Source organism: Rhagoletis zephyria, unplaced genomic scaffold (genome assembly GCF_001687245.7).
Source record: "Rhagoletis zephyria isolate East Lansing unplaced genomic scaffold, Rhagoletis_zephyria_1.1 Rzeph_scaffold_00928, whole genome shotgun sequence".
Classification (NCBI taxonomy): domain Eukaryota; kingdom Metazoa; phylum Arthropoda; class Insecta; order Diptera; family Tephritidae; genus Rhagoletis; species Rhagoletis zephyria.
Window position 1 is genome coordinate 32,552 of NW_016158012.1, and position 21,126 is coordinate 53,677.

A 21,126-nucleotide genomic window follows, 5' to 3' on the forward strand; every position below is an offset into this window, starting at 1 on the left:
TTCATTATCTATAAATAAGACTGTGAAATGCACTGAATACAACTTATTCTTTGTATATAAAATTAATAGAAGTATGTACATACATACATTAGGGTGGTTCAAAAATTTTTTTTTTTTGGAAATTCATAAACGCCTCCTTAAATTATTGTGGTTTGTGATAAAAAAGAGAAACGTGTTTTTTTATTTTGAAAAACAAGTATTCTTAGAGTTCTTCTTAGAGTAGAGGTTTTTTATAAAAACGCTGATGTTCTCAATTTTTTTTATTTTCTTGCCATGTTAAAATTTAGCTAAAAATTTGTTTTTTACATATAATTACTCTGGTGTTATTGGGGAACATTCCCTTAATTACATACCTGTCCTAGGTAGTTAGAATGTAAAATGTCTTAGAGGAAAAACGTGTTCATTCTGTTCCACAATAAGAATTCAAGTCTTTTTATTTCATCATTTTGACAGTTCAATGCTGTCACATCACATTACATCTTCCCCTTTTTATTTCTAAAATCTACGGATTGGTAATAACTAACTGCAATTGGACGGCGTCTGCTTCTGCGAGGAGTAGTGTCCACTAACTGTTCGTCATTACCCGAAATTACCTCATCACTTTCTGTTAATTTTTTGTCATTATGGTCATCATCCTGTACATCATCATCTGAATCACGCTGACAATTTACATTTTCTTCTAAAATTACAAATGGCTTTGAAACCTTCTTTTTTCGTATTTGATTTACATGAACATAACGAATGTGGTTATTTACCCTTATTAAGTATCTTAAATCAGAGATTTTTTTTTCGATAACAGCTGGTATCCATTTAACAATTTCTTTAAAATGATTTAAATAATATACTATCTCCCCTACTTTATAATCATACTTCGATTTTTTGTTTCTATCCTTGTTAGAGGTAGTTATAATATCATTTCTTAAACTTAAATTTCTAAAATTAGTCTTCTTCAAATTCACAATTTTCTCACTTCTTAACAAATCTAATACAATTCTAGGCTTGTATGCGAATAACATTGATGAAGGTGACTGACCGGTTGCTGTTGTCGGTGAATTACGATAGTAAAGTAAGAATTTTTTTACTTTCTTCAATTTTATTTGGCCATTGATCTTTAACGAAAGAATAAATATGTGCTAAAATGGGATCAAGCTTTGTCTGCCGAGCAATTTCATTTAAGTTTAAAGGTAATTCATTGGAAACATTTAAAAAGTTAACTGAGATATTCTTGACCTCCGTTTTTTCGTTTTCCAACGGCAAACGAGACAATGCATCCACATGAGACATTTGTTTTGCACTTTTGTGTTTAATTTCGTACTGATACATAGACAACTCAACCGACCAACGTTGCAAGCGTGCTGCTGCCACCGCGTTATTAGACTTGTTGGGACTGAAAATTTCTTTAATGACTAAATTATCCGTAAAAATTGTGAACGGCTGACCGAATAAATACTTGTGAATAGCAAAAATAATTGCTAATCCCTCCCGGTGCACTTGAGAATAATTTCGTTCAGCCGGCGATAGCGTAGACGAAACAAACAAAACTGGTTTTTCCATGCCATTTACAATGTGTGAGAGAGCTGCTCTCACCCCATAAGGACTGGCGTCAGTTGATACAATAATGGGTTTTTAGGGTCATACATTTCCAACACGTTACTTTCAACAATGCATTGTTTACTTTTTTCGAATACCTTTTGACACTCCTCACTCCAATTAAATGTGCACACTTTTTTTAGCAACTGGTATAGTACGTTAAGTTCAGCGGACATATTTGGAACGAATTTTCTATAATAATTTATAAGACCCAAGTATGATTGTAATTGCTGCAAATTACTTGGTGCTGGCGCATTAACAATGGCTCTAACTTTGTTTGGATTTGGTTTGACCCCACAATCAGTTAAGCAATGACCTAAATATTTAACAGATGTTTTTAGGAAACGACTTTTTTCAATATTAATCTTAACATTGAATTTTGATAGACGATCACACACCGTGTACACGTTATCAATGGCTTGTTGCTGATTTAATCCACCAATAATTATAGCGTCTTGAAAGGCTTTAACGAATCGCATACCATTTGGTCCATGACTGACTGGAATACCGACGCAGCGCAATTAACACCAAATGTTAATCGCTTGTATGCGAATAAACCATTTTGGGTGTTGATGACAAGAATTTTCCTGGAATCGTTAGATTATTTCAATTGTTGATAGGTGCCTTTTAAATCAATAACAGAAAAATACTTGCAGTTTGCGAAATCAGCGAATATATCGTCCACCAACGGTAAGGGATAATGGGCAAATTCGAGACACTTATTTAACGATGCTTTCCCATCAAGACAAATCCTTATTTCTCCGTTCGATTTCGCAACAATTACAATAGGACAGGCCCACTGGCTATACTGAATAGGTTCTAATATTTCTTCTTTACACAAACGATCAAGTTCTAGACTGACTTTTTCACGTAATTTAAATGGGACAGTGTACGCGGCATGAAAAACTGGTGTCTTATTTTCTTTTAATACTAAATCAACTTCAAAGTCCCTAATAACCTCATTTAATCTTTCATCAACAATGTTAGGATACCTTTTCTTAATATTTTGAAAGATATCATTATGTTCGATCCAGTTAATTATAATATTGCTCGCAAACCTGTCACGCCATCCATGAAACAACTTGTCCAGCCATGGCCTTCCCATTAATGGTTTGAACTTTTTTCCGATGTTAACAACAGACATTTTTAGAGGGACTACAACATCGCGATGAGTCACCTTAGCAATGAACGATCCACATTCCACAATTTTGTGCCCTGAAAAAGTTATTAAATTATTAGTAGACCTGACTAATTTAACGTTTTGAAATTTTTCATCGAACTCATCCTTTGACATGATCGTAGTGCAGGCTCCACTGTCCACTTCCATTTCAATCAGAGTGTTGCTGACATTAACATTAATACAGCGTGCTTCACTGACATTATTGATATTGTTGATGGTTTTGATCGATTCCGAAAATGTACATACGGAAGAAGTGTGACCCTTACGTTTGCACTTAAAACATTCCCAGTTGACTGCTGGGCATTTCTTTTCATCATGTTTTCTTCCACAACGTTTGCACTTACTGAACTTCTGTGCTTGACTCTCATCCGATGACTTCTTTGATTTCTGTGCCGCTTTCCGACTTTTTTGTTTCCACTCAGACTTTTTTGTTGTTAAATTTTTGTCTCTATTAGCGTTAGTCTAATTTTTCAAACTATTGACTGCATTCGAACGCATTTCGATTTGACCTTTTTTGGTTAATTCCAATTGCAATGCGATTTCACATGCTTTATCAAAGTTTGAGGTTAGGTCATCCATTAGTTTTTGTTGGACACGTTCGCTTTTAAGACCTCTTATAAGCTGATCCAATAATTCCTCATTGAGATGCTTTTGTTGTAAATAAGCGACATATTTAGCGTGTTCCGTTGTAATGAAATCGCCAAACTCACATTCTTGAGACAAAAATTTTAACCTCACAATATAGTCAGAAATCCTCTCACCTTCTTCCTGCATGGTATTGAAAAATTTGTATTTCTCCGAACGCTTATTTCTCTTGGGCTGGTAATATTCATTTAAAATTCTCATCAATTCCACGTAAGTTTTTTGACTTGGCAATTGAGGTGTCGTTAGCTTTTTGCACAGCTCATAGACTTCGGCTCCGCACATGGTGATGAAAAGTGGTGCCTTTAGTTGTTCTGATATTGCATTGCAGATAAAAAATTGATCCATTCTATCCTTATATCCAGAAAAATCACCACCAGGAACAAATGGTTCTATCATTCCAATATAGCTGTTCGACATTTCGATATTAACCTCGATTACAGGTTATGTCTACCACAGTTTTTCTTTGTTTTTGCTCGTCGACAACTGACTTGACTCTGTCGTTTCCCCTTCACAACTCCTTTCTCTTTTTAATGATAATTCCTCTTTTTTATTTTGAATTGGAGTTTCACTCATTTCCAATTATTCGACAAAAAAAGATTATTTTAATTCGCACGATGGTTCTTTAATCTCGTCGCCATAAAATGTCTTAGNTCGTAATCAGCAACCCCAGAAACCCACTGGAAACGTGTTTTAACCCTTGACAATGTTTAAAACGTTCAGTATCAACGTTTTAATTTTGTACTTTTTTTAATTTGATCGCCATATTGGATCCGCCATTTTGAATTTAAAAAAATTGACTTCAGATTCGTAATCGGCGACCACAAAAACTTTCGAGTGCCGGGTTTCGAACAAATCCAATCATTTAAAAAAAAAATGGACCGCCAGTTTTGATTCGCCATTTTGAATTTCGAAAAACTGACTTCAGATTCCTAATTAGCAACCCCAGAAACCTCCTGGTAACAAGTTCCAACCCATTAAAAAGCGTAAATCGTTCAGTATCCACGTTTTAATTTTACTAGTGTCTTTTCGAGAGCATATTTTCGGGAACTAGACCGATTCTAATTGTCCAAGACAGGTGTGTAATTAAGGGAAAGTTCCCCAATAATACCAGAGTAATTATNTTCATTCTGTTCAACAATAAGAATTCAAGTCTTTTTATTTCATCATTTTGACAGTTCAATACTGTCACAATACATTACAGAATGGGCCTAATGCCCGAAAACAAGCTCTCGATAAGAGACTAGTAAAATTAACACGTTGATACTGAACGATTTGCGCATTGTCATGGGTTGGAACTTCTTACCAGGGGTTTTTGGGGTTGCTAATTAGGAATTGGAAGTCAGTTTTTCAAAATTCAAAATGGCGGATTAAAAATGGCGATACAATTTAAAAAAAAAAAAGAATTATAGGATTTTTTCGAAACCCGGCACTCGAGAGTTTTTGTGGTCGCCGATTACGAATCTGAAGTAAATTTTTTTTAATTTAAAATGGTTGATCCAATATGGCGATCAAATTAAAAAAAAATACTACAATTAAAACGTTGATACTGAACGATTTACGCACTGTCATGGCTTGGAACTTGTTACCAGGGGGTTTCTGGGGTTGCTGATTTCGAATCTGATGTCAGATTTTTAAAATTCAAAACGGTGGTTAAGAGTTTCAAACAAATCCAATCATTTTTTTAAAGTTGGTCGCCATTTTGGATCCACCATTTTCAATTTTGAAAATCTGACATCAGATTCGTAATCAGCAACCCCAGAAACCCACTGGAAACGTGTTTTAACCCTTGACAATGTTTAAAACGTTCAGTATCAACGTTTTAATTTTGTACTTTTTTTAATTTGATCGCCATATTGGATCCGCCATTTTGAATTTAAAAAAATTGACTTCAGATTCGTAATCGGCGACCACAAAAACTTTCGAGTGCCGGGTTTCGAACAAATCCAATCATTTAAAAAAAAAATGGACCGCCAGTTTTGATTCGCCATTTTGAATTTCGAAAAACTGACTTCAGATTCCTAATTAGCAACCCCAGAAACCTCCTGGTAACAAGTTCCAACCCATTAAAAAGCGTAAATCGTTCAGTATCCACGTTTTAATTTTACTAGTGTCTTTTCGAGAGCATATTTTCGGGAACTAGACCGATTCTAATTGTCCAAGACAGGTGTGTAATTAAGGGAAAGTTCCCCAATAATACCAGAGTAATTATATGTAAAAACTACATTTTTAGCTTTGTTCTTCACCTCCTCCTGACGGCTTTCAAAATGGAATTCATTTGCGTTCAAATATTCCACTCTATAATAAATGCAAATGTTGTGGAGTGCTCAAACAATGTTTATAATTTCACTGGCTTTGAGCGATGAGTAATACAGGTCATGATGAATTTATGACTCTTCACTCATCTGAGAAAGATCAAACATGTCCCTAAATTTCCGCCTTTCAATTTCCGCATCAGCAATCTGGGGCTCGTTCTCCTCTTCAAGCAATAACGCCGCGGCTATGGATTTCATTTTTATAATTATGTTTCCACTTAAATAAAGCACAAACGAAGTTTTATTTTTAAATTACAATGACGTTAGACATTTTTAGTTATTTTAAAATGTTTACAGATTTTAACTTCAGCAGCTTAGCTATAGTTTGGTGGCAAATATTTCTTTCATTTTGTTTCGATTTCACACATTCCTAGGCAAACAAACAGCTGATTTCGAAAGATGTTTTCTCTCTTCCTCTTTCGATTCGATCGTAACGCAGAATACCTAAGTTCGATTCTTGCGGAGCGGAATGCGGGAACGTAATCGAAATGCCGAATAGAGCTGATTATGAATAGACGTAAATCATTTCCGTCCTAAAATAAACATCCCACGAGACGAAACAAATAAAAGTCCCACATAATTATTATGAGAAGACGTAAATCATTTCCGTCTTGGTATAAGCGTCCCGNGTTTTGATTCGCCATTTTGAATTTCGAAAAACTGACTTCAGATTCCTAATTAGCAACCCCAGAAACCTCCTGGTAACAAGTTCCAACCCATTAAAAAGCGTAAATCGTTCAGTATCCACGTTTTAATTTTACTAGTGTCTTTTCGAGAGCATATTTTCGGGAACTAGACCGATTCTAATTGTCCAAGACAGGTGTGTAATTAAGGGAAAGTTCCCCAATAATACCAGAGTAATTATATGTAAAAACTACATTTTTAGCTTTGTTCTTCACCTCCTCCTGACGGCTTTCAAAATGGAATTCATTTGCGTTCAAATATTCCACTCTATAATAAATGCAAATGTTGTGGAGTGCTCAAACAATGTTTATAATTTCACTGGCTTTGAGCGATGAGTAATACAGGTCATGATGAATTTATGACTCTTCACTCATCTGAGAAAGATCAAACATGTCCCTAAATTTCCGCCTTTCAATTTCCGCATCAGCAATCTGGGGCTCGTTCTCCTCTTCAAGCAATAACGCCGCGGCTATGGATTTCATTTTTATAATTATGTTTCCACTTAAATAAAGCACAAACGAAGTTTTATTTTTAAATTACAATGACGTTAGACATTTTTAGTTATTTTAAAATGTTTACAGATTTTAACTTCAGCAGCTTAGCTATAGTTTGGTGGCAAATATTTCTTTCATTTTGTTTCGATTTCACACATTCCTAGGCAAACAAACAGCTGATTTCGAAAGATGTTTTCTCTCTTCCTCTTTCGATTCGATCGTAACGCAGAATACCTAAGTTCGATTCTTGCGGAGCGGAATGCGGGAACGTAATCGAAATGCCGAATAGAGCTGATTATGAATAGACGTAAATCATTTCCGTCCTAAAATAAACATCCCACGAGACGAAACAAATAAAAGTCCCACATAATTATTATGAGAAGACGTAAATCATTTCCGTCTTGGTATAAGCGTCCCGCGAGATGAAAAGAAAAAAAAAATCAAACATAATCATTGTCAGAAGACGTAAATAAATTTCGGCTTGAAAGAAACGTCCCGAGAGACGAAAAAATAAAAATTCCATATAATTATTATGAAAAGACGTAACCATTTTATATCTGAAAATAATCGTCCCGCGAGATGAAAAAAGATATTTCTCGTAAATAATTATTGAGAAAAGACGAAAAAAACCTCCTCTAAAACAAGCCGACGTTTTTGATCTCAAATATTAGGATAATAATTATTTTGGGTCTCTGATCCGTAATGAAAGTCAGTTGTATGAAACATTCCTTATTCCAAACCTGATTTCGCCGTGTTGATGTGATCAGGTCATAAGGTTTGCTCTCTTTCTCTGATAGGCTCCCTTATGCCTAAGTCTTATAGGCCATATAGAATATGACTTACATAATCCCTTATGATAAGGCCTTACATGGAGTATAATTCCCTTATAAAAGGCTTATAGATCATATAAAATAAACACGTTTACTTCACATTACACTTCACGGAAGCTTTTTCACAATTAAAATTAAAATAAAAAAATCTTAAATTTCATGTTCTGTCTGATGGGAATTGAACCCGGACAGCCTTGGTAGCAACCAAGTGTATCAAGCATCTTTGCACACGCAGCTACAACCATACATGTAAATGTGCTTTCAAATGTTGAGTTAGAATCAACACCACATTACGCTGTGTTGATGTCATCAGTTCATAAGGTTTGCTCTCTCTCTCTGGAAGACACTCTTATGCCTAAGTCTTATAGGTCATACAAAAAAGGCTTAAATAATCCCTTATGTTAAGGCATCACATGGAGTATAATTACCTTATAATAGGGCTAATAGATCCTGTAAAATAAACGCTGCAAGCAGCGGAGATAGCAAATGCCTTATTTCTTACAACTTTTATATAATTTTTTGCTGTGTTCGTTACACTATGAAGAAAATACCGTCTCCGTCCGAACTGGTGTGGAAGAACACATTGGGCCTCATGCATAAAAAGATAGCTTATGCTGCGACTAAATTTTCAGTAAAAATTTTTGAGCTTGAGCTCACCCCTTCAGTGCAAAAACTGAGTCTGAACTTAAGCTCACTTTTTATGCATAACGCCCATTGATTTCTGCATAATGTGCAAGAAAAATATGCCGAAACAGAAAAACCGCCTAAACACGACCCATTTAATTGTTTATGATCGATGTGTTCACTTGAGTTATGCCGGAGCAAACTCGTGTGTTCTCTGCGATTCGGAAGAATATTTTATTTTTCACTTTATTCTATTAATTACCATGTACCATGATACAAAAAAGAATGTAGTTTCAATAAACAACTTTTGACGGATAATAAAACTAAAACAATAAATCGGAGTATTTTCTTTCTCATATTTATACCAATGTAATAATATTTCAAATAAAAAACCATTATCAGTGCTTGTTTTTTTTTACTTACGTAGCTAGCATTATTAAAAATATATAAAATTTAAACTATTAAAGAAAGCTTCATCGTAGTGGCTCTTTTTTTATTTTATAATAAAAATCACGCGCGCGTTCTGCTATTATTTTTCGTTTACTTATTAATAAAACCTTTTTATATTTTGGTTCAAAATTACTTTTAAATTTCTCATCAGATTTTGTACAAAATAATGACGGGCCTCCATAGCATGTGTATACATATGCGTGCGTTTGACAGAATTGAATATACAAATTGTTATGGCAGCACCTACATAGCGACGCATGAAAATGTCAGAAATTGGTATGAGTTTTGAGTTCTGAGCGTAAATGTCAAACGCACGCATACGGATACGCATGCTATGGAGGTCCGCCTTTAGGCTTTGTGATTAGCGTATTACCATTAACTTTCACAAATTTTTAATTTAAAATTTCTAACGTATGCAAAAAAACTGAAGTCGGCTTGAACAGCATGTCCTCCGATAAACAATTAACATATGCAGTATAATTTTGACTACTTTCTTCATGCGTTCTGAAACCTAGTCGGCAACCCACGGCATATTAAACAGGTAACAACAGTAGAGCAAACACAACCCTGCCATATATTTTGTTGTTGCTTGAGAAACCTAGAATGTCAAAACAGAAATAAATGTAAACACGTTCGACCAATCAAAAGCAAGCAAAAAGGATGACAAGGTATGTGTATGCGAATGTGTATATGAATGTAGCAAAGCTTGACAGTTGAGATTTATCACGAAATATAATAAAATCAAAACTGCAGCCCTGCTGCTACTATCTGTTTAATGTGCCTTTCGTCAACCCAATTTTCGATATTATGTAGCCGGCATAGCTTTCAAGTCAATCATATTCCACACCTTTGAATGTACTGATAAAATCTTCTGCGTTAAAGAAAAATATTTCTCCTAGTGATAAGGTAGCATGAATTTGATGAAATGTCACAATTTTATTAAAAGTCGAATGGTTAACAACAACAACGAATGTCATTAAATGGAACTACCTTCTTTTTTGTATCATGTGATGTATAGTATTCCTTCGTTTTCGTTCACAAATAAATGTTTTCCATCAATAAATTCTATTTTTTATGAATTTTCTAAGCTGTCCAATACTTCCCCGAGATTTTTCAAAACCGCAAAAACACAAGTTCGGACCAACTGAAATAACATGTATAATTTAATACAATTTGATCAAACTGCTGATAGCAAAAGGAAAATTATTTCTCGTACTACAAAACCAAGCTATACATTTTTAAAAAAAGTAAGCTTTTTGTGAGTTTTCGATCAAAATAAAAGTGTGTCCAAGAATACCCCGACTTCACCTATAATATTTTGCTTTGCTACCTTTATGCTTAAGTAAACATTTGGGAAATCTGACCTAAATTACGATTCAGTGGCGTTATTTTTTTTCTTTTAAGAAAACTGCTCTCTTACAAACATTTCAAAAATTTAAAAGAAAAATTGACTATTCCCATAGGGACTATGGTTATACAAAACATGTCGATATACCACAAAATTGCACTTTCTTGTTCTCGCGTACAAAATCTGAATGATATATGTACATATGTAAGTACATAAGAAACCATCAAGGCCGAACCGAGTATTACGCCGAAAATATGTATGCAGAACTAGACGATATGCAACAAAAGCGCAGAAGAAAACTTTAAAAGCATCTTCAAATTAGCTGAGGAGGATGCAAATACGGTTCGTTTTATATTAGAAGTATCACGGTGAGTGGGACGTCAAGTACATCGTGCAAATTACGACGGAAGCGCAGAAATATTTTTCGGTGCCCAATTTTTATTCCCATACTTGATAGGTGACTCCCTTTCGTGTGATATCTTTAATATGATGTTGGAGAAGAGCCGTAGAACTGAACCGCTCAGGCACAATACTTTACAAGAGCGTACAATTGCTGGCGTATGCCGATGACATCGATATTATCGGTAAAAGCAAGCAGTGTTGCCGTTTTGATACATATGTATCCAATTGGATACATTTTCGCCTTAAATTTGGAGGGATACTTCGTTTTTTTATTCAGTGTAAATTTGGATACCTTTCCCCATAAGTATTTGTAAGTTGAAGGAAATTTTTTCTTATTTATGTAAGAGCTATTATAATATTTCAACAGTTGCCCTCTCATCCTCCAAGCAAGAAATATTCCTTTATTCTTGTCACTTTGGAAAATTACTTTTTTAGCTAAATAAACGTGCATTTAATAACACCAACTTTTAAATCCCGAGCAACCCTTCTCTTAGCATTCAATGGAATCCATGCCGATGACTAATTTTCAACAATAACTTGACTGCACTAAAAATCACTTATAACTTCTAAATTTTCAGCTATATGTCGTTCAGCGAGAATTCAAACAAGCCGGAAAAACGAATTTTTTTGCAGACAAATGCAAGTTTTTGAAATTTTTTTAAATTTCATAGATAGCTCCCAATCGGCCAGTTGGTTTGAAAAACATTGTAATCATAATAGCAGGAAATAACAATTTACTGAATTTAACAGGTCAAAATTAGTACTATTTTGATAGACTAGGAAACATTTTTTGCATGTATTATTTGTGGGAATCTAATAATAGTAATAAACATTGAACATGCGGCAACTTTGGTCCGTATTTTTTTATTCTCAGAAACAGATCTGGGAAACAAAGGCCCGTAGTTATAGTCAAAATTAAGTCAACACTAAAGTTAGTTGCGGCTTTTTTGACAGGTATATCCCATTGAAAATGATGTCAAAAAGCTGCAACTAACTTTAGAGAGGACTTAATTTTGACTATAGCTACTGGCCTTTGTGTCCCAAATCCGTGTCTAAGTATGGAAAAATACTGACTACATGTATGGAAAATACTGACTACATGTTAATTTGGATACAGTTTTCGATTTTTTATGGATACTATAAAGGCTAAGGTAGTGACAACACTGAAAGCAAGTGCTATATCGGCTCTGTCTTATCGGGATAAGATAGAGAAGCAAAGCGATTGGGTCTGGTGGTGAACGAGGAAAAAACGAAGTATCTACTGTCAATACACAGTCAGAGAATACGCGTCTTGGCACACAGGTCACTGCTGACCGTTACAAGTTTGAAAAAGTAGAAGACTTCGTTTATTTGGGAACTAGCGTTAACATCAATAATAATGTCAGCCTTGAAATCCAACGGAGAATTACTCTTGGGAATAAGTGCTACTTTGGACTGAGAAGTAATGTCCCCTCTCGTCGTACAAAGATCACACTCTATAAGTCACTCATCATGCCCGTGTTGATGAAGCGGCTCTTGGATTTTTCGAGAGAAAGATTCTGCGAAAGATTTACGGACCTTTACGCGTTGGCGATGGCGAATACCACAGACGATTAAACGAAGAGAACAACGATATAGACTTGATGCAGCGAATTAAAATTCAGCTGCGGGCCGCTTGGCCATGTCGTTCGAATGGATAGAAACGCTCCTGCTCTGAAAGTAACGCGGGCCGCGATGCTGCTAACAGAGGAAGGCCTCCTCTGCGTTGGAAAGACCAGGTGGAGAAGGACTTGGCTTCACTTGGCATTTCCCATTGGCGTCAGTTGGCACAGAAGAGAAATGACTGGCGCGCTGTTTTTGGACTCGGCCAAAATCACTTAGGCGGTTACAGCGCCAAAAAAGAAGAAGACTTGGTCATTATTTGTAAAAAATAAATGTAAGATTTGTCAATCACAAGAAACTACTAAAAGATATTCACAACATCTTCACAAAGATAATTGTTAAGTTGGACATTAGTAGTTTCTCTCAAATGGCACGAAACTTTGAAACATACTGACCAGATGACTATCAGACATCGACAGGCGATTTCATTGCTGAATTTACTTTGTGGGGAAGGCGTGCCTTCTCTGTTTTCTTCAAATTTTAATTGATTGATGTTTAATAACCGTCTTTCTTTCAGGTACTGGTCTAACCTAAGAAAGGAAGAGCTGCCTGAGACTTTGAACTTTGAAAAACGGTGATAAAAGTCTTTATCCGACCATCTTTGTTTATTTGAAAATAGGTGAAACACTGCCAGTATCTGTTGTAACGAACGAGCGGTCATTTTCAACCCTTTGAAGGTTGAAGACCTATTTGCGTAGTAGCATTGGGCAGGAGAGATTGGTTGGGTTGGGGCCCCTAAGTGTTCCTCGGGCTGTGGAGGTTAATCCTCAGCAAGTGCTAGATGAGCTAGCAAAAAAAAACAAGGAGGATGCAATTTTGACTTTAAAAATAGTGTTTAACCTATGTGTCAATACGACATACCCGGGTATGTTTTGTGGTTTTCAAAAGCACATATACATACATTTTTCCTATTACTGTTTAAGAACTCATTCTCCAGGTATCGAATGCATATCCAATAGTTATAAATTGCAACAAAACAAAAACACCCAACCTATACACAACACGTACATACCCGGGTATGTATGTACATGGTTGGTTGTAGTGCTTCAAAGTAACTTACTATGATATAATTAGCGCGTTTTGCGGCATCAACACCATTTTGATTCCTTAATGAATTTGTCGATATAATTTTTTGTTTTGTTTATATGTGTCTTCCGAGTACCTTATGTCAGGGACCCGGACTTCTATAACTTTTATAACAAAAGCCGCTAGAAGAGTTGTTTTTGAACTTTTATTTTATTTGAAATAAAATACTCGGTCAACCCGGACTTTTATTTTTTGAGTTCAGTAGTAACAGTTAATCTTGGTCAAATATTTTTTAAGGCCGAAATAAATGCCCTTTCCTAATAATAATCAAACCGTTTATTTAAATTAAACAAATTTGGTATCAAACGAAAGAGGACTAAAATTGCTTTCAAACTGAAATATCAAATGAGGAATGCCACCTATTAAAGACTATTTCAATTAAAAATGTTATTTAACTAACATAGATCAAACCTTGGGTCAGGTATACGAATTTCTTTTGTATTAAATTATAAAAAAATATAAATTACCTATTACCATCTTCGTTTGGAATATTCTATTTGGAAGCTATTTCAGTTCTCTTATTTTATTTATTATTAGGAAAGGATTTTTATTACGGCCTTAAAAAATATTTGGTCAAATTGAACTGTTATTACTGGCATAAAAAAATAAAAGTCCGGATTTTTTAGTTATTATCGGACTTTTTTCTAAAAAAGTTCAAAGAATAAAAAAAACACGATTCTTGTCCAAAAGGTCCTGGGATCAAAGGAGCATTGATAACTTTCTTCTACGACAATATTTTTCCCCGGACTTATGTAACAGAAAAAATAACTGTTATTTTCGGTCCCTGCTCTATGTCTAATAGCCCTAGAACTGGGCATTCACAAAGGAAATGCTGGACATATTCTTCGTTACTTTCTAGTTGACAGCTGCGGAAAGCTCTATTATATGGGAGTCTTTTCTCTCTGCATGTTTGCCAACGCGCAAGTGGTCCGGAATGGTTGCTACAATTCTAAATACTTTTGCCCTTGATCTATGTATTAAGCTGGTCTAGTGTCTTCGTCCTGTTACAGTCAGGCCAGAGCTCTCTGGCTATTTTGCAAGTCTGTATATTCGACTACTTTTTCCTCGTAATAAAATAAAATGCAAACCAGTTTCTCTTTGAACGACTCTGAGGGGACGTCCCAGTGATAACATTCGTATGTATGAACATATGTATGTATATATAAGGATGAATAAAAATACACTAGTAGCAATAAATCTCCTAAATTAAAATTTCAGGCCTTAATGAACTTCAAAACTACGTGTATGTTTCGTTTTGGGAGGACGTTTGCAAAATTCGTATTGACACAAAGGTTAATGGGTCGACTATCGATAGCAACCGAACTTCAGTTGCGTTGCTAGTTACCGAAAAGATATTACAGCTGGCGACTGGCAATTCTCAACTGGTAACTGCAGTTGCTACAAAGTGTGCATTCGGGCAACTGAAGGGTGAACACACCAAAACTGCGACACTTTGGGAAAAGCTTATAACTTACCCGAAACGATTTCAATATTTTGAAATTCAAATACCATAAGCTGACCATGACCTTAGTTGGACGTAGAAGAAATTTTATTTGAATTTGATTCCTAGTTGAGTTAAAAATGGCAACGAGACAAACCATTTTGCACGAGTTTATAAATGATCTGGCCTTAAGTACACGTAAAATTGCTAAAAATTAAAGATTGCACTATTCGACAGTTTTCAGGGTTTTAATCGGCAGTTACGAGAAAACGTTATGTTGCAAAATCCGTACGGAAATCGCAGTTTTTCGAACAAAAGGTAAAGCGGAAAGCTTCATTGAGATGTTCTACAGCTCAAACAGCGCCAGATCGAGGCGCAAAGTAGAATGTTACAGCGAAATCCCGCATTCGGAAGTTGTATGAATTCTAAATTAAAAAATACAACTGCATTGTTATGGACTACGAAACCTACTGCTTTAAAAATTCAAAATATATTGCAGGTCAGGGTTTTTATACTGCTGCAAGTCGTCAAGATACGCCTGAAAGTTGTAAGCTGAAAATGAAGTCAAAATTTCCAAAAAACCACATGGTTTGGCAAGCTATTTATTCATGTGGCCGTAAGAGCAGCCCTTTTTCCCATCCGGGACAATGGATGATCAAGTTTATCGGGATGAGTGCCTCAAAAGGCGTATTCTGTCATTTATCAACAGATAAGGAGTAGGCCACTGTTCTAGGCGGGCATGGCAAGCTGCCACTATGCCAAGGACACATTGCCGTGGTATAATGCAAATAACATCAATTTTGTACCTCACGATTGCAATCCACCCAAAAGCCCAGAGCTACAGTGACGAGCAAAACTGTAACATGGTTTAACACTTTTTTAATTCACCCACCGCTATGTTTCCAAGTTCTAAAGACTTTCTTCCTTTTGTTGTATATTCTTGTTGGTACATCCCTACTCCCTTCTCTCATAACGATTTGAAGTCAATACAACAACAATAAAAAACCCAGCAGACAAAAATGTAAATTAAGGCAAATGTTACAGTTTTGCACTTAGTCTCAGTTTTGCATTTTACAGTTATTTTTTACTTAGTTGGAAGTCAGATGACTTTTTTCTGTATTGTAATTTATTGAAGAAGTAATCACCAGTAAATATATAGTTAATCAGGAACCATAAATGTAAATAATAGATTTACTGTGGAAAGGCGGGACCGCAGGAAAGTGGCAAAAAATTGTGGAGTTTGGTACTTGAAAATATTTAGATTGATAAAAAATATAGCCTAAAGTGTTCCCAAGGGCAAAGGAAGTCTATCAAAAAATATTACGGTCCAATATCTTGTGAACTTAGCAGCAAGAAGCGATGCAGCCACTATTACAGAAGCGCTTAAGGTATTAAACTTTAATGCAAATCAGTAGACAGCGAGGCGATGAATTGCCAAATTGGCGCAAAGGCATCATAAAAGAAAAAAAAAGCTAATTTGACCAAAATATATGTGCGAGAGTGGTAGCATTTTGCTGTGTCGCCCGAAAACCGGACCGTTGCCTATTGGGATATGTTAGGCCGTTCAGAATGCAATAAAAAAACATATTTTTAAGTTTCAATTGAAGGTTATTTGGTCTGACAAGACTCAATTAATTGCTTTCAATCAGATGGCCGGGCATGGTATTGGATCAAAGACCCAAATTAAGCCCATGCGCAACATGTGAGGCAAACTGTGAATCACAATGGTCGGTCAATAATAGTTTGGGGTTGTATTTCAAAAATATTGTTGGTCCGTTAGTACGCATTATGCGTAAAGAACAGTATCTGTTCTTATTTCAACAAAATTTGCAAGATGTAGTCGAAAAATGAGAGTTTCTGCTGAAAAATCACCCAAAACATACTGCATATGTTCGCAAAGACTGGATGTAAAAGCAAAAATTTGCTATTTTGAAATGACATCCACAATCCGCGGATATGAATCTCGTCGAAAATTTGCGAAATCAACTAAAGGCGCAGCTTTCTAAGTATGCAAGTCCGTCCAATGGAGTACATGAGCTATGAAAGCAAAGCAAGGATATATGGGAGGCTATACCTCCAGAAGTTTTACAGAGATAAAAATAAGGTATGCCAAATCGCACCCAGAAACTAAAACAAGCAAAAGGGTACTGAACATTGTGTTAGTAGTTCTTTTTTCTCGTTAAAATTGTTAAAAAGTTTTTAAAAATATATGAGTGCAAAACTGTAACATATGCCTTAATTTACATTTTTGCTTGCTGGTTTTATTATTGTTGTTGGATTGACTTCAAATCGCATTAAAAAACGGCCTCGAGCTCAATAAAAATTTTTGAATATATTTGTTGCAAAGATATATAAGTGATAAGTGCTCTTTCTGTATGAAACTTTGATAGCGAAACTGCAAAGAATTTAGCAACAAATTAGTTACATACTATTACTAATAGAGTGAAGTAAAGAGAGATAAATAATGTAAATATATGAGACATACTTTTTCATATCGGACACCAAATTTGGTGTCACACTTTCGATTGGCTTAAATTTTTTTTATGGGCTCTATACAGGAAATAAGCTAACACGTGTTCGAGGAATTTTTTTTTCGCTTTTTTCTTTGGAGATATGATCTGTCAAAGTTTAAATTTTTTTGTGATTCTAACTAATCATGTAATCATGTAGAGACTTCATCTTAACGTCTTTTTAAAGCTAAAGAAACTGGCTTAATATTTCTATACATAAGATGGTCAAGATCGTCCTAAAGCTAACTTAGCTATTAACAGTTGAACTTTTTGAAGTTGATTTGCATAGTGAAGACCAGTAAATTAGGGATTTAAAATTATATCATTGTAATCCTTGTTTAATTCTCTATAAAAACCGTGGTTCGAAAAAATGGGGGTTTTTCGAAAACTATTTTTAGAAAATTTTTCTTTTTGAGAATCAAAAATTGTTTGTATTTTTTTGAAAACTTATGTTGATATATTTGGAAAGATGTTTTTTTTTGCAAAAAGTAAAATTTTATTGCAAATTCCGATAGAATACCTATCCAGATATAATATTTGTATGGCAAGATTTTTCTTTAAGGCGAACAAATGTTGTTAACGAGGCGATATTCTGCCGAAATCCGCAATAAAATCTGCGTTTAGCTAATTTTAGTCCTGCAATTGCCTCGCCCATTTCTAGGAGTTCGTCGCCTTAAAGAAAAATCTTGCCATACAAATATTATATCTGGAAAGGCATTCTATCGGAATCCGCTATAAAATTTTACTTTTTGCAAAAACCCGATGTTTAACACCTTACTTAATATATCTTAACATACGTTTTCGAAACAAAATTACAAAACATTGTTTATTCTCACAAAATAAACCATCTCGACATAAAGAAAAATATTTTAAAAATAGTTCTTGAAAAACCCCCATTTGTTTGAACCACGTTTTTTATAGAGAATCAAACAAGGATTACCATGGTATAATTTTAAGTCCCTAATTTACTGGTCTTCACTATGCAAATCATGTTCAAAAAGTTCAACTGTTAATAGCTAAGTTAGCTTTAGGACGATCTTGACCATCTTATGTATAGAAATATTATAGAAATAGAAGCCTGCTTCTTTAGCTTTAAAACGACGTTAAGATGAATTATCTATTTGAAAGAGTACATGATTAGTCAGAATAACGACAAAATACCAACTTTGACGATCATATCTCCAAAGAAAAAAGCGAAAAAAAATTCCTCAGGGGTTTTCGGGGTCGCTGATTACAAATCCGATTTTCGTTTTCAAAAATTTAAAATGGCGGATCCAATTTAAAATTTGTTCGGATTCATGTGAAACTCAAAAATGTCGTTGACACTGAAAACGAGGTCAATGATTACGAATCCCATGTTCGAAAACCCCCGAGTAACTAGATTCAAGCGCATTTGATTAATTTCAGAATAGTTTGTCAGATTTGATTTTTTTTGTATTTTTTTTGTGAAAGTACCTAACTTTGAAGTGAAATTGTGAAAAAACAAATGCAGCTAGAAAGCTGCGGTTTATTGCATTGGAAAGAGTGGCCCGTTTACTATAAGAGTCCATGAAAAAGTGAAAGTTTTTCTGACCGTAGGTCCCTTTTAACTTTACGTGTCACATATACTGGGCTCGAATCGTCACATACGATATCGTACTACTCATCACATAAAAACACATTTTTTGGATTATGACATATGTGAACGTACTCTTTTTCCCATTCAGCTTATACTGCCTGACGTGTCACGTAATTTTCTTTCGTATCGTTTTTGATCCGTGAACGGATGTTACGATTCGAGCCCTGCTTTATCGAAGATTTCGTATTTCTCCAAATTACCGTTATATGGGATGTTGGCGTAGTTATTGTCCGATTTTAAAAATTTTCGGCCATTTGGTATGCTGTAGCAAGGCTAACTGTGCAAAGTTTGGAAGAAATTGGTGCAGCGGTTACCACGATATACACATGTAACCATAAGTGGGCGGGGCTACACCCATTTTCCAAAAATTTAGAATATTATTATTTTTCGTATAAAAATTGATGTAAATATCAATTTTGAGTGAATAATCTTCAGTAATTACAAAAATATCGCAGTTCTCGTATTTCTGATAATTACCGTTATATGGGAGGTAGGCGTGGTTATTATCCGATTTTGCCCATTTTCAATACCATCCGTCCTACGAAAGAAGTGCACGTACCAAGTTTCGTTAAGATATCTCAATTTTTACTCGATTTATCGTGTGCACAGACGGACTGACGGACGGACAGACGGTCACCGCCTAATCGATTTCTCTTTTCATTCTGATCATTTATGTATACATGTGTCTATATCTATCTCGATTCGTTTTGCCTGTTACAAACAACCGTAATGTGAACAAAATTATAATACCCTTGGGCACAAGTGCGGTCGGGTATAAAAATCGTATGTGTTCTTTTGCAATTAGGTTAGAATAGGGCTGCCATAATCCTGAACCCATCAGCCAGGACATCATCCAAATCAAAATCGACGATACATGTGAATATGGTGCCAATATATTCCCTATAAGGACAGTTGCTTTGGTTCTAATATTATAAACAAAGTAGTTTTGAGGCACAATCCGTAGAGCTGAATGAGTGATGATGATGAAACGCTCAAATTCTGAATTTTTTTATCATGAAAGAAAACATTTCTCGTGACGGTGACGTAACTTGGAAAAATCGGCGCCTTTAAGTGGTCTTGAATGTTTGCCTTTACACCATTAGCAAATTTCCGCATATCCTACAACGCGCTTGATGATCATTTTTGCCATTTGCCATGCCAACCTGAAGATAATTTAGGTAGGATATCTTAAGTGAAGCTATTCTAAAAGACTTACGCAACAACGACTGAAAAAACTGCTTCACTGCATGCTTCCTAGGAATGTGTTTCCTATTTACAATTTACTTAGCATTACAAATAAGATTCATTAAGCGTTTCAAGTCTAAATAAAACTATTTGATATGAACCTTGCATAAATTCCTTAAAGAAGTGTGAGTTTTATAAATTAAGAACCACTTTCAAAGAATTTCTTCAAAGTGCGTCCTACAAAAGCCCTTCTGAAAGCTCTTTTTTGAATAGCGAAAGCAGAAGTCCTTCAATTTGTGCCGCTCCATACAAAAAGTGAAAGAGAAAGGAATAACTTTCAGAAAGGCCTTTTGGATGAGATTATAGCTCCGGAAATTATCTATTGGGTAGTATATGTGTATGACCCCTCAGCAGTGTACCTGATCAGAAACTTGCACTTTTTGGCATTTGCCCGAAAAATTAAGATTTTAACCAAATAAACTAAACAGAAAGAAGGTAAACTCACCAGATGTTCAACATGTTAGAAAAAACGTTCCTTACCAATTTTCGACTACTAATGACAGAAAACTTAACCTTTTTTTCACAGTAAAAATCTGCTAAAAATTAGACTGTCTGCATTGGCCTTCATTAAAAAACCAGGACAATTTAAGTGTGGACCAGGACACCAGGATAATTTGCATAATCCAGGACCTATCCAACCAGGACGTCTGGCAGCCCCAGGTTAAAAGCACATACTGCTATAGTATAAAAATTAATTTTATTGACTTACTCTCTCACATCGAAATATCCAGAACCATCCAGTACCAAGCGAATTTCTTCGTCCGTATGCAAATGTTCGGTATAAAATATTCTCAATTTGCTTTCAAAGTCAGGCAAACACGACTTAGAACATGTTATCTAGACACATGCAAAAGAAATATAAAAAAAACCAAATTATAAAATATATGTGTGTGTAGGCAAAATTTATACATTCAATATTAAGGGCCGTTTTCTCAAGACTCTTTTAAATCTGCCCCTTAAGTACCCTTTTTGAGGCCAAAGTTTGTGTTTACCGGACAGATAAATTTTAAAAGCTACTTGAGAAAA

At 35.1% G+C, this 21,126-nt stretch overlaps 1 protein-coding gene across 2 annotated transcripts in view; it reads right to left on the minus strand.

The window, feature by feature from the left end:
* The window catches only part of Adi1 (acireductone dioxygenase 1), a 142,977-nt gene that overhangs the window by 5,483 nt on the left and 116,368 nt on the right, over window positions 1-21,126 (minus strand). For both annotated transcript variants that reach the window (XM_017614938.1, XM_017614937.1), the window contains exon 3: window positions 20,810-20,937. In XM_017614938.1, the coding sequence (XP_017470427.1) occupies window positions 20,810-20,937 (128 nt within the window). The remainder of the gene's footprint in view (window positions 1-20,809; window positions 20,938-21,126) is intronic.